At 37.1% G+C, this 13,420-nt stretch overlaps 1 protein-coding gene across 14 annotated transcripts in view; it reads right to left on the reverse strand.

Moving 5' to 3' along the window:
* Positions 1-13,420, reverse strand: part of lrrfip1a (leucine rich repeat (in FLII) interacting protein 1a) — an 80,996-nt gene that overhangs the window by 30,979 nt on the left and 36,597 nt on the right. For 9 of the 14 annotated variants that reach the window (XR_005992980.1, XR_005992972.1, XR_005992973.1 and 6 more), the window contains exons 3-11: positions 9,820-9,837; positions 9,603-9,674; positions 7,776-7,817; positions 6,976-7,026; positions 6,774-6,806; positions 3,574-3,636; positions 3,443-3,484; positions 3,256-3,312; positions 1,177-1,236 (exon numbers count right to left, since the gene is read on the reverse strand). The exons of 1 other annotated variant lie outside the window; for it this stretch is intronic. Coding sequence is in view for 3 of the 13 variants with exons in the window: in XM_041806849.1 (XP_041662783.1) it covers positions 1,177-1,236; positions 3,256-3,312; positions 3,443-3,484; positions 3,574-3,636; positions 6,774-6,806; positions 6,976-7,026; positions 7,776-7,817; positions 9,603-9,674; positions 9,820-9,837 (438 nt within the window). In the remaining 10 variants the exon portion in view is untranslated. The remainder of the gene's footprint in view (positions 1-1,176; positions 1,237-3,255; positions 3,313-3,442; positions 3,485-3,573; positions 3,637-6,773; positions 6,807-6,975; positions 7,027-7,775; positions 7,818-9,602; positions 9,675-9,819; positions 9,838-13,420) is intronic. 4 more of the 14 variants (XR_005992974.1, XM_041806850.1, XR_005992977.1 and 1 more) reach the window with 3 other exon arrangements.

Below are 13,420 nucleotides of genomic sequence, written 5' to 3' on the forward strand. Positions count from 1 at the left end.
TTTTTGGTTTTGTACAAAATTGATCAGGAGCATAAAAAAATACCTTTCAATTATTTAATTCATTCATTATCAATCCATCAAGATTTATTTGCATTTGACAAACTCATGAGAAACGCTATTGCAAGTAACTTTACAAATAATACATTTATTCTATGACTTTTTAGTCAGAAAACCATGAAGAAAGCACCAAGTGACAAGAAAATATCATGCTAAACTCCTTTTAACATGCAGAATAGTCATAGCAAAGTCTGCTTCAAACAAAGCAGATTCTATTGCCAAATAATGTCATACCTAGAACACAGAACTTGACTGTCTACTGCTTCCTCAAATAGTTTTTTTTTTTTTCAGAGTTACATCAAAATTGGGCTGAATTAAAAATTAGGCACTAGAGCAACAGAATAACAGGTTAATATGAAAACAACTACAGCTGTAAACAAACAACTTTAACAACATAAAATCATGTTGTTGTTCAAGAACTCAAGTAGTGTTGAACAGAGCCAAGTTACCACTGGTTTTAATAAAAGTAACAAGAAGTATCTTACCTCAACAAAAGGTCAATGTCTCTGTGTATCCGTCTATCATGGTAGAAACTTTGAGTAACAAATTTCAGGCTCTCAGTGGCAAAAACAAGCCTTTTTAGTGGATGTACTTTGATCAGGCAGATCTTACTGCAGGGATTACATTACCACATTCAAGCCCATTACACTGAAAAGTCTACTGGAGCAATTTCAAAAATGCTGTACCTAGAAGCTACTATGAAAACAAGTATTTCCATAGCTTAATTGTCCAGACCCAGACTATCTGGTCAGATTTTGTATATTTTTTCAATCCCTCTGAGTCACAAGAGCATACTTTTCTAAAATAGAGAACTATGCTCTTTCTGCGTGCTTGCTGAAACTCTGATGTGGTTTTAAAAATGATTGCGTACACAAATATACCTTTACAGCAGAAAGACTTCAACACAGACAAGGGAAAACACATGCACGCCATGTTAGTTTGCTTCACACCAAACTGAATCAGTACAGAAAACAAAACCACAATAAAGATATTCCAATTGACAAATCCAGACAACTGTCAGCAACTGATATGAATAAACTTCAATCTAGGATTTAAGAAAAGTGAAAACTGCGGGCCATTAGTGGTTAGAAAAACAGTGCTTAGTGCAGAGACACCCACCGGCTGCAGGTCTAATCTGGAGGCACGAGACAGCCGGCTGTCATCGCTGAGTCTGGAGTTCTGGGAGTCACAAACCACATATCATTCTCTTTACATCAATCTGACAACACACAGCTTAGTTTCACCAACATTGAGGTTCAAACCATAAATCATGCTGAAGAGGATAATGCACAGCCTCTTAAAAAACTATAATGTCTTACATGGAGGTCAATTCAATGTCAGACAGAGAAAATGCAGGGAAATAAAATGCCATGTCATTTGGCCATTTATTAAAAAGCCACTGTTTATCATTTATTATCTCCTCTTAACTTTTTGCTAAATGTTGATCATTTTTTGTTTGCACACAGCGATTAAAGGTTTTCTGAGATGAGTTCAACTGGCAGCAGAAAGTTAGCTAGTGGCAGCTTGCAGGCAATTCACATCAGAAAATCTGAACCATCAGGATGCCTTTTCCAATAATTTCAAAAGCAGAAAACAACTTGTCTTACGGAGACAAGCTGAGGAAAACAGGCTACGTTTTTCTGACCCGTACTTATTGGCTCACTTGGTTAGCCTAACTTTAAAACTAAAAGTCAAAGTCAGAGTGGACACAGATCTTCACAGAAAACCCTGCAAATATACTGAAGAAATTTACATGAATAAACAACAGCATTAAGGACTTCAACATAGCTAGACAAGATGTGGGCTACCATAAACCAGTCAAAAACCTACATACTGATGGCACAATACACTTGTGTGTCTCGATAAATACATTTTTTGTTTAACATTTAATTAACAGTTTAATGTGTGTTAGAAAGTATGGACTCATTACTGGTGCAAAACTCTTTTGAGAGCATTACTTATTGATTTTGGACTCAGATTTTTCTTCAGACTTCTCATTTAAACCTAACCCTGACACACCAGATAGACAGATAGCTGCAATCAGCTAGTACAACTAAACCCCGACCATAGCTAGCGCCAACACCTCGTTCTCCTCAAATGACAGTGATTGGTCTGAACAGCGTTCTTTTCGGCACAAATGGTGTGAATTGGAGCTTTTCAAGATGGATCTGCCTAAGACATGGAGTTTGGCAAAATCATCTGCTTTGCAAAGATAATTTAGACCTGCGTTTGTGCTCAAACTGCCTCTTTGTGCTTAGATTCTCTGAGAGACAAGTTTCATATGCAGGCAGAGAAAGTTTTGAGCACACCCACAGAGAAAAATTAGAGAGTAGCAGTTTAAAATGGGAAACAGAAGCAACCTGAGTGAGAAGAGAATGATTTGAGCATGAGTATACAGGAAATCTGTGCAAGCAACTAAAGATTTGAGAGCAAGCAGACATTTTGGAGCAAAGAGAAAACCAATGCTCAAAGCAACAGCCATGAACACAAACTCAGGTTTTAATGGAAAGTTTGAAGAAAGATATTTCCTCAAATTGATAAGTAATGCTCTCAACATGTTACAATAGAGCTTCACAACAAAATTGACTCCATAGAAGGGGGGTTCTTAAACTTTTTCAGTGCCAGAGATTAGGGAATGTTAATGTTAAAAAGGGTTGAAAGCATAAAATACTATTCAAACTCATTTTAACTTTTATTTTGGACAGCATCTCACAAGTCCCTCTGTTTTACAACCCCCACTATGAGAACCAGTGTTACAACAACATACATCACTGTAAGAACCGCTAAAACATCTATGTATAATTAACCAAAAACATCTGCATTTTGCTTGAAAAAGCATCTTCATCAATGTTATTTTATAGAAATGTAGGTTATACATGATTGCTTCCTGTAGTTTTCTGTCACCACTATGCATGTACAACTGCTGTGATTTAAATGAGATGCTGAATTCCAAATGTTCTACCGTCATTTATAATTTGAATCCTTTTTTTATTTAAACTTGTTATATTTAGTATAGAGTGATACAGGAATTTATGCATTCTGTTCAAAACTTTTTTCACACTCATCAAACCAAATTAACCAGCTTTTTTGTTTTCTTCTTACAGAGGTTAATTCTAAAGCTGTGGTATTAGTTTTGCCTCCAAGCTCGGTGTTCGACAATTAATGAGCAACAACAGTCAGTGAGGGCCAAACACGCACCGTGAGGTCTAGTCTGGAGGAGCGAGACACTCTGCTCTCATCACTGAGTCTGGAGCTCTGACAGAAGAAGGAGGAAGAGGATGATCATGATTGATAAGTTAAAGGTTGTCTAAAAATGTTGAAGCATTCACTTACTAAACAACAGACCCAATGCACAAGTCAGAACAATCATTTCCACACTACTAACCCTGCTGGATATAACACTGTAATCATCATCGTAGCCGTTCCTCTGTGAACAAAGAACAGGAGTAAGAAATATCGATGCCATTTTCTAGCCCTCTTCCTGCACAAGCAGGTTAATTTTTTTTTCTTACATACATCTTTGTCTTTATGTTTGTGCTTCTTCTTTTTCTTTGACTTCTTACTTGAGTTTGAGGAACCCTTACAGTGGGAAAAACACAGAAATAGTAACAAAGTGTGACAGCATGAAAATGTGATCGATCTCCGTGCCTTCAAGTCTGCACAGCACACATGCACAGTAGTGAGAAAAAAGTAGAAATCAGTCAGGACTATAAACAGTAAAACAGCAGTAAGTGTAGCCTCCTGTTCTTTTAAACCAAAGCCAATGTAGAAGTGCCTAAAACCTGCATTTTTACTGAAGGCCAGCAGGTGGCGGTTTCACTGAAGGCAAATGTAAGTCCAGTTGAACACAAGTCTTAAGGAATACAGCCATTATTCTCACTGGATGCATTACTTTGGTTTACATTTTCTATATGAGTTTAAGATCCTGATAGCTAGGTTGAAAATTTTTTGTACAGCATGATTATTTATCATTCAACTATTGTCCTACTGACTGTGCTTTTGTACTTCCTTTACAGTACGTACATTTTAAATAATACACTGTCACTTCAAATTTTCTCCCATGTGACCTCTACATTGGGGTGGAAATCAAAAGATTCATCCACTAGAGGGCCCCGTCTTCACTTCTCCTTCACTGCATCAAACTGACCTTCTGTTTTCTTTTGATCGCTGCTCAGCTCAGCTGTTCTGTTGTATATGTCTGTCTGTGTGCTCATCTGTGTACTCAGCTAACATCATATCTACAGCAGCTCTAAAAAGTCTACTCACCCCTGTTATAATGCCCTATTTTTAAGGTGTAAAAAGATGAGGCTGAGATGTGGGATTTAGGACCTTTTTCACCTTTAATGTAATTTATATCAAATAAATTCAACTGAAAAACAACCAAAATCTTTTATAAGGAATTGATAAAAAAAAAAAATAGAAAACAAAAAAAACCTGGTTGCATTAATATCCTATGCTATCCTATGTTGTTAAAGCACCTTTCGATTTTACAGCATTCAGTTTGTCTGAGTAGGAGTCGATCAGCACAACCTATCTTGACAGGGCAAATATTTGAGAGGGGTCTGGCTGCAGACTGCAAGTCTCAGACATCCCCCCTTGCAGACCACTGCTGTGAGACACTGCCTCTAGCAGAAGGTAAGTTCCCTGATCTGCCAGTACAAGGTATTTAAAGTCTTGGATGTTTTTTGTTTAATTTAGCTTTATTCATAAACAAAGTCTGAAAGTTGCATTCATGGAAAATCCCACTGCAAAGATTACAGACTCAGAAACATTTCATTATCATTTCAATATTTTTATTTCTAATCCCAGATTAAATTAGTAGACCCTTTTAAAAAGCAGATACTTAAAAATGGCTTGCTTTAGCTACATTAGCTTTGGCTGAAGATAACTGACCTGTGCTAGCTAACATCAGCTTAGCAATGTGAGCTTTTAACCTTACATAGTTGCATAGGTAGCATAGCTATGTGGCTAAAGCTAAAGCAAAAGGCGTGAAAGCTAACATAGCTTCATAAGCTTTACATGTAGTTATGCTAGCTTTGTAACTTTGTATACTTTAGCCTTAACTGTGTTAGCTAGATGAGAATGTTTTCATGAAGGATGAGCATATCGGGTTTTGCAGGCAAAATTTATGACTTTTAACTTGTGGCATCCTTACCCTTACCTTAACCCTGGTAGTTTAATCTGATTTTTTTGTTTTAGCTCATATTTTCATTTTAACTGGCTGAGCCCTGCTAAGTGGCCCCTTCCTTCAAAAGCATTCAAAATCGGTCCAGTGAGTGATACATAAAATTTGAAAATGACTTAAGGACCAAGACAAAAAAAAAAATAAAAATAGTTGCTTGATTAAAAATCTAATTGTGCATAAAAAGGAACTGCATTCATCAGGTACAGTTCCAAAAAATGCAGTGTTTATTGCATAAAGAAAAGCACTGCAGTGCAATTTTAAAATATATATATTTTTTAGCCCTAGCTTTAAACCCACCCATACAAATTTTACTCAAAAAGTTCTTCCATTTTCCAAAGTATTTGTCTTCATTGTGTTTTGATGCTCTGGCTTGAACTGTAGGCTACACTGCTCAACACTGCCCCTTCATTTTATAGTAGTATTGCAACATTTGATCCATATCTGTAAGCTTTCAGAAAATGTATAGAAGACGCCACAAGAATGGACAAAAGGTTCAGTCTGTAACCATATGCATGTCAAACAAAGAGCCTAAATGAACCTTTAGAGTACAATAGATGAAAAAACAGGCATACTTCAGACATTACAGTTTGTACTTGACAATTTGCTACCATGGCAACCTTTAATCAGGATGCAGGTACAGGAAGACATATCCACCTTTAAGTCCAAGCATGGTAAGCTCTGGCTCCAAAAACATCACATGGAAGGAGTAAAAACACCAAATAAAGGCACCACAGCAGTCTCCACTTATCTCCAGTTTATTCAAACAATATTATTGTTACCATTTCTATTAAAAGGAAATCACAGCAGCACACGCATGCAAAATGGAATCAATACACTTCCCAGACAGTGTAAGCAATACAAAACCTTGTGATGTGTTAACAAGCTCTTATAGTATGACTGATTAGGCAAACAAACTGAGTGAGGCAGATATCTATGGCCTGTTAGTCACTCAGAGAGATTAGCAGGAGGAAACTTTCCACATTACATCTCACAGAGGACACAGCACTCAACATTTTGAGGAACAGCACTGCCTTAAATAGAGAATATTGTGTTTGGGTTGGAGCACAATGGCTCTAAAAACAGTGTTCTTTTAGGGGAAATCAAATTCAACTGGCTCCAAGCAGACTGTGTTCCTTCACAACAGCAAAAACAAGGAAATGACCAGTAGAATCACATCAAACATATCAGTTTAATCCATATTAAAGGGTCATTTCCTAAAATTAGTGGTGATTACTTCACAAAATGTATCATTAATCTCCATCTTAGATCAGAAACCAAACAATTTAAATTGATAAAAAAAAAAATCACCTGCTTTGAGCACTGACCACACAAACATGCTTTTGTGTTAGAGGTTTAACTCATATTAATCGCGAGGACAAGATAGATTCACTAGTCATTAGTCCTTTAAAACTCTGACAGAGTTTGAATCCTTACGCTGGGTGTTAGTCAGACAAAACTGGTAGGCACAACAAAACTAAGTAGCAAGCTTGAAAACAAGCTCACAGCTTCATCCAAGATCATAAACCCTTACCCCTCCATAAGCACCAACTGCATCAAGATCCGACTGTATAAAAGACACAATAACATCATCAACAGCCAGCGACAAACACGCTGTCTCCATCACAACCAGAAGTTCAAGAGGACAGGGTTTCCTCTTTGTGCATCCACAAGGAAAGTTTGATAATTGAAAGAGGTTTAAAGAAAGTATTTCGAGTCTTTAAAGTAATACTGACCCTGACACTGCCTCGGCTTCCCACTGACATCCGCTCATCTTCGTCAGAGAGCTGTGTGAGAGAGTGAGACATTGAAATGGAAGGTTAGAGTTTGGTAAATGGTCACAATGTGTGGTTTATGTCAACAGGTAGGAGGCCTCCTGCTGCAAGGACACGTTTCACTTTTGGTGAGAGAACTGATGAGAATGTTCTCTGCAAACTTTCTAAGAAAAATAAGGTAAATATTGGATAGAACTTACAAGTAATATGGGGCTCATCAAAAACATGTACAAGCAATTCAAGTGTGAGCCCAAAAACATTATCACTCAGTCTATATTAAGCAACATGTTTACAGGATGATCACAGAGACAATCCTGAATAAGTGATTAAAAAAAACAAAAATCCCACATTCTTCTCGAGTGCAAACACTGAGAACTGCTAAAACTGCTGTCCCTAGAACTCCCTTTCAGTTTAAGAAGTAGTAATGATGAAAAGAGAGAGAAAGAAACATCTACAAAGTCTAAATTCCACTCATAATCCACAAATTTCACATCACTTTTATTGTACATTTACAGGCCCTGCTGATGAAACAGCCACATACTAGCAGAACTTTCATATCCACAAAGACCAACTTTGAAACTATTATCTCAAATGTTCCAACATGGCCTACTGAATCTATCCACCTGATACTAAAATATGAAGTTCCTCTTTGACATCTTTGGACATTTTCATGAATTTCATGCAGCATTTGTACATGAGCGGTGAACATGTTTTGTAAAATAAAGGAATAAAGAGATGGAAACAGAGGAAGGGCTACAAACCGGGTTTATCCGTGAAGAACGTGAGTATCTCTCACTATCTTCCTGGATGAGTGAGAGGAAGAGAAGATATGGAGGAGAGAAGAAAAGAGAGGGATGAATAAGGAGGAGAGGGATGACACAGATCAATGAGACAGATATGTGAGGAAGGTAAATCCTGTTTGAGGTATAAAACGGATTTGGCGGTCAATCCTCATGCTGACAGCATATTAAACTCAATGAGAACACACAGTTAGTGTTATAGTTTATCAATTCCCTTTCCCCAATCTCTCAACAAAACAAGAAATGCACCAACTGATCAAGAACCAATCATAAGCGCTCGTCTGTTGTCACCGATCCAATTACCTTTTGTTGCTGCTGAGAGAGGCAATGCCTGTGCAGTGTAGTTTAATTATAAAGGATAACTGAATAGCCTGAGAGTAAATATTAAGAGTATCAGATTGTGAATCAGGTTTAACTGAAATGCAGAACCTTTCACTGTCAGCACGTCTGCTGTCGGTCAGTCTCTTCGTCGTCTACTCAAAACAGCTGTGCCAAGTTCCCTTAAACTTTTAGTAAGTTCTGTTTAAGCAATTAATCATTCAAATGTAAATTATCTTTCAATATGTCCTTGTGCAATTTTTAAATTGCAGAAGGTGGAATATTTTCTTACCCTGAAATATGTGTAAAAATATCAAGAACTGTATCTATTTATTTATCTATTTGCATTGGGTTAATCACAATCAGCTACAGAAATTCTGAGATTAATGTCAGTTTTTTGGGGGCTGTCCTAGTTCAACTATAACTTCAAGTAAAGGACATGTGGGCTTTTGGAGAAGCAAATTCTGTTTTGAGATGAAATTTGTGTTTTCTTTGCAGCTGTTCAGAATCCTACTGACTTTTTATCGGGTTTCACTGCCACCTGCAGGAGGTCACCGTACACTACAAAGCTATGTAGACTGACCAGCTGAATGAGCTGCTTTATTAATACACAAACACAAACAGTTTATTATCAGCAGCAAGAAAACATGACTGGAGCATCCCTAATATAAGTAGTATATGATTATTTAGATTAAAAAAGATATGATGATGAAAGATCTCCCCTGTAGCTTTAGAAAAAGGAGCATTACAATAAAAAAACTGTTGAGCTAATTTGACTTGTCCATTTTAGCGTCGCCTTTTAATTGCATTGCGAGGCATCATTACATATCCACAGGTGAATTCTTCTTTGCCTAATCTGAATAAACTTCTACAGCCTGTCTGCATTGAAAACTTGAACATGGCAGCTAAATGCACACTTGTTTACAGCAACAGTTGATGTTCTAAATCCATCATCCGTAATCCGGCCAAAACCCGATGAGACACCAGTGTTGCACAAACACTGTCACATCAAATTAAAGCATACGCTAAGTGAGTTACTTCAGTTAAAATAAACAAAACCACACCGCGGTTAGTCAAATTAGAAGACACGCACACACCAGGAATCTTCATAGCTGTGTTTAAAACTCTCACTGGGCTTAAACTACTCAAACCAGGAAACTGAAGAAGTAAATACACACAGTAAATCCCATGCAGCAGTCTCACACCAACAGGCCAGATGGTCATGCTGATTCAAAGCCAAACGGCCAAACGGGCACCGTGCTCCTCTGAATAAGTGGATTATCATTAATGGCCAAGCTTTGATTCCTTATAATCTGTTATTTTCTAGAATAGCTTAACAGGAATTATGTGGAATTCAAAGGAAGACTGCAATTTTCCAACAAACAAAAACCAAAGGCAAGAAAATGTGCATTTTAGTTGACAGCAGGCTTTTTTTGGTTAAGTTTCATCCACACAGCACAATAACTGTACCATCCATTGTTCAATATCGCCCCATTTGCTGTCCGATCGGTCGTCTAATTTGGTGTTCAAGCCGTAATATTTCTAAGAAGAGGCAGGAAAGCAGGGCAAGAAAAAAACAATTCAGAAAACATAAAGAGATGGTTTTTTTTCCTGGGCATAATAAAGCACAAACAGTCTTTGTTAACAACAAAATCACTGAAATTAAACAATTTAAAAGCAGGCCTACCTTCTGCACCTGAAAGATCTACACACCAACACCGATGAGAGGAAGACGAGGAAAGATTGGAGGATTTCAAACAGAAAAAAAACAGGACAGGAAAAATTAAAAATTAGAGATAAGAAAGTTGTATAAGTTTTGAAAGCAGCTTCATAAAAGCAGAGTAAAGCACAGCAGGTAAAAATAAAAACAAACGGCACACAGAGGCAAGTTTCTGCTAATGAGAGCTACTCAGGAATGTGAAGTACCCCCGCTGCACCAACAGCAAGTGACCCACGAAAACAGAGAGATCACTGGACCCACGAGAGAGAAACATTAGGCATTTTCCCATGATTCCTTTAGGCTGGCAGAAAGCTGTGGTGGTCCAGTGCTACAGTGTTACAACAGATCCATGTTCCCCGTGACTGCAGATCTGAGTCTTATGACAAACAACTGGCTCCTGACACGTCCTGGTACCGGGAACCAGAATCAGCTAAGGAGTCCAAATAGAGCAGAGGTTGAGCCAAGAAGCATCATTGAACCACTCCATTTACACAGAGGTAGTAGTAGCAGTAATATGTGCAATTTACAAAACATGAACACACTGTTTGACTTCTCCATATGTTAGTGTGGTTTACAAGATTTTGGCTTAATTATAATAAAAGCAAAAGTATGTCAGAATCATCACAGAAAAAGTTCTACTGTTGAGTATTTATTCTCAAATAAGAATGTATTTTATTCGTATTTAAGCTTGATATGACAGCTTTAGTATATGATCCAGTTAAGGTTTATGATAGGCCAAGAATATTTCTCTGCAAATATTTCCCCTGCAAAGGATATCTTACTTCCTGTTTGGACTGAAAAGTTTCGATTAATCAAAACTTATGAGAGTAACTTAACTACGGCAAAAGAAAAGAGGAAAAAGTTAAACATATGTCACTTGTCATCAATGAACCACATGTGAAACTTTTTAACCTGGCTTGTGTTACTTTGATGATTTTATAAAAAGTACTGCTCATGAATTTTGACAGCAAAGCAGTTTACAGGTACAGAGAACAGGAGAAACACAGCTGAAGACAAAGTTGTGTGATGCTAAGACTGAGTTTGTGAGCAAATCTCTGGATGGAGGTGAGTTTTATTGGTTGTTTTTAGGATTCCCAATAGCTCTGGCACATGGCGGAAGCTACTCTTCCTGGGGTCTTTAACGTAATAAAACAGACTGCATACAAGCAGTCCATACAAACCCACATAAGTGAAACATGCGTTAAAGTTCATCCCTATCCCCACACTCCAACTAAAAACAGTAAGCAAACCCTAGCTAACCTAAATGGTACAAGTATGGCTTAAAAAATACAACTACTGAAGCCCAGCAAAATAAAAAAAGCATAGAATAAAAGATGGGTGTAAAAAATAACATGATAAAACTGCGGGAGAGTGGGATTAATTGGGTGTAGGCAATTTTTCAAGGTTCCACCAAAGTACCAACATTTCCAATAGGGTACAATTTTCTCTAAAGTTTGGTATATTTTTAGGCATGTTAAAGCCCCCAAATTAGCTACTCTTCTGGCAGAAAAAACACATACAGATATTACAGGGCCCTCATCGACCGAGGTCAGTGCTCAGGCCCTAACAAGCTTAGCAGAAACATTGATCTGTAAACAAACTAGCGATGTTCCCTGTAGTGATGTTCCGTCGTGTCCAAAAATACACAATTTGCAATTACTTTTACCTAACTAGTCTAAGGTAAAGAAAAAACACAGCTAGCAGTCAAAATCAAGACTATCAATTTAAAACAAGGTCATAATGGCGTTGGGTAACAACATTCTGCAAACCAACTTAAAACACGAAGTCTGTCTGCCGAATAGCTGACATTCACAGTGCTAGCAATGCCAGCTGTTATTCATCTTTGCAGGTTAACATCCGCATTCCTAGGCTGCATGCCATCACTTAGTCCTTCAGTCGAGTGTATATATTTTACAAGATGCTATTGGTACAATCACTTCATCTTTTTAACACTGAGTCAAAGAACATTATGGCGGCGTATCCATTAACCACAGCTAGAGAAGCTTCCTGTGGGGTGGCTGTCTTACAGTTTCGACGGAGCTTTTGACTGGGATTGAGAGCCTGAAATAATTAAGAATATTAGAAACCAGTTAACAGACTAGAAATTATGGTGCCAGCTACTGAGAGATCCAACTTTCAACATTTACCTGGCTAACCGCCAGACATTTTAAGTTAGAGAATACACATCTATTATAACATATAAAGTAACATCATTTTAAAAAGTAAATGGTCTTTTAAATATGCTTTTATTGATAAAGTTTTTCATGGGTGGAGTATGAATCTTAAGCATAGATAAGAACAGAGATGACCGTTGATTGTGGGATGACCACAAAATCTTTGCATATCATTTTTATTTTCTCTCTTATGAACAAAAAGGCTCGGAGTAAGGTCAGTAATATTGAGAGCTCTTTAGAGTATTTTGATTGTTAGACAATAAATGAACACCACTGATCCATTGAAGGGTCTGACAGCTGAGGCCTCATTAAAATGGTGTTGATAAACCACTGGAGCACCACAATTCCTTTCATGTCATGTAATAAGAGGGAAAAATATTTTAAAACACAGACCCTATTGTTTTTCATATTTTGTGGATTTTAATGATTAACAGGGACAAAAGTTTAAAGATTGCTTAAGCAGATTTCTTTAGACTAACTGATCAAAGTCCATGCTTATTTTTTTTTGTTGTTTTTATCTTTGGATGGCTCAGACTGTTTATTACAAGTTTCATAGAAATGAAATAAAGCGAGGATTGTTTTTCAGCTTAGATCCTTTTTAAAAACAGGAAACAGCTCTTATAAAAATCTGTTGAAAGTCACTGGACTTTTGAAATACACGGTTATTTGACCTTTAATAACAATATTTGATACCCTGCTTCTGCAGGTTAGAAAACTGGAAAGGATTCTTTAACCCCATGTTTTCCAAAGTGAAGGTCTCTTGTTGGTACAATACTCAAGGAACTATACTTATTATAATTCTGTTGCTTACATTTTTGATTAATACAAAAACATCTATGAAAATTATATCATATTACTGAAAAAGACATTATAAAATTGTTTATAAGATCAATGATGATGGCAAATCATCTTCAGTTTCATACTGTCGAAGTGAGCAAAGTGAGCGTCTTTTAGCTAATTTAACTTCAAGTATGCCTGATGTCATTAAGTTTCTCCAGCTAACATGACAACAGTTTTAGACATTATGATATAAATGCAACCTCCTTGTTGCATCGTTTTTCTTTTTATAACTTGGCTGTTTGTAGAACGTTTAACAATGATGAAGACCATGTATACGAGGTGTGGCTATGGCTAAAAACCAGACTGATGCTGTAATACCATTTTATTGAAAATAAACATTTTTCAACGTCCTTCTCCTTCAGTATACTCTCTTTCTACTTCAACACACCGCTGCATTCAGGTCTTCCACTGACCAATCAGTGCAGCTGGCCTTCTTCAGACTCAGAACCTCTGTTGTTCTTTTCTTAATTTCTGAAACCCACTAAATGTCCTTTGAGCACAGACTGGATCTTAGGAAAAAGGATAAAGTCACACGGTCAATCACAGGGCTGACA

This window comes from Cheilinus undulatus, linkage group 15, assembly GCF_018320785.1.
Source record: "Cheilinus undulatus linkage group 15, ASM1832078v1, whole genome shotgun sequence".
NCBI lineage: Eukaryota > Metazoa > Chordata > Actinopteri > Labriformes > Labridae > Cheilinus > Cheilinus undulatus.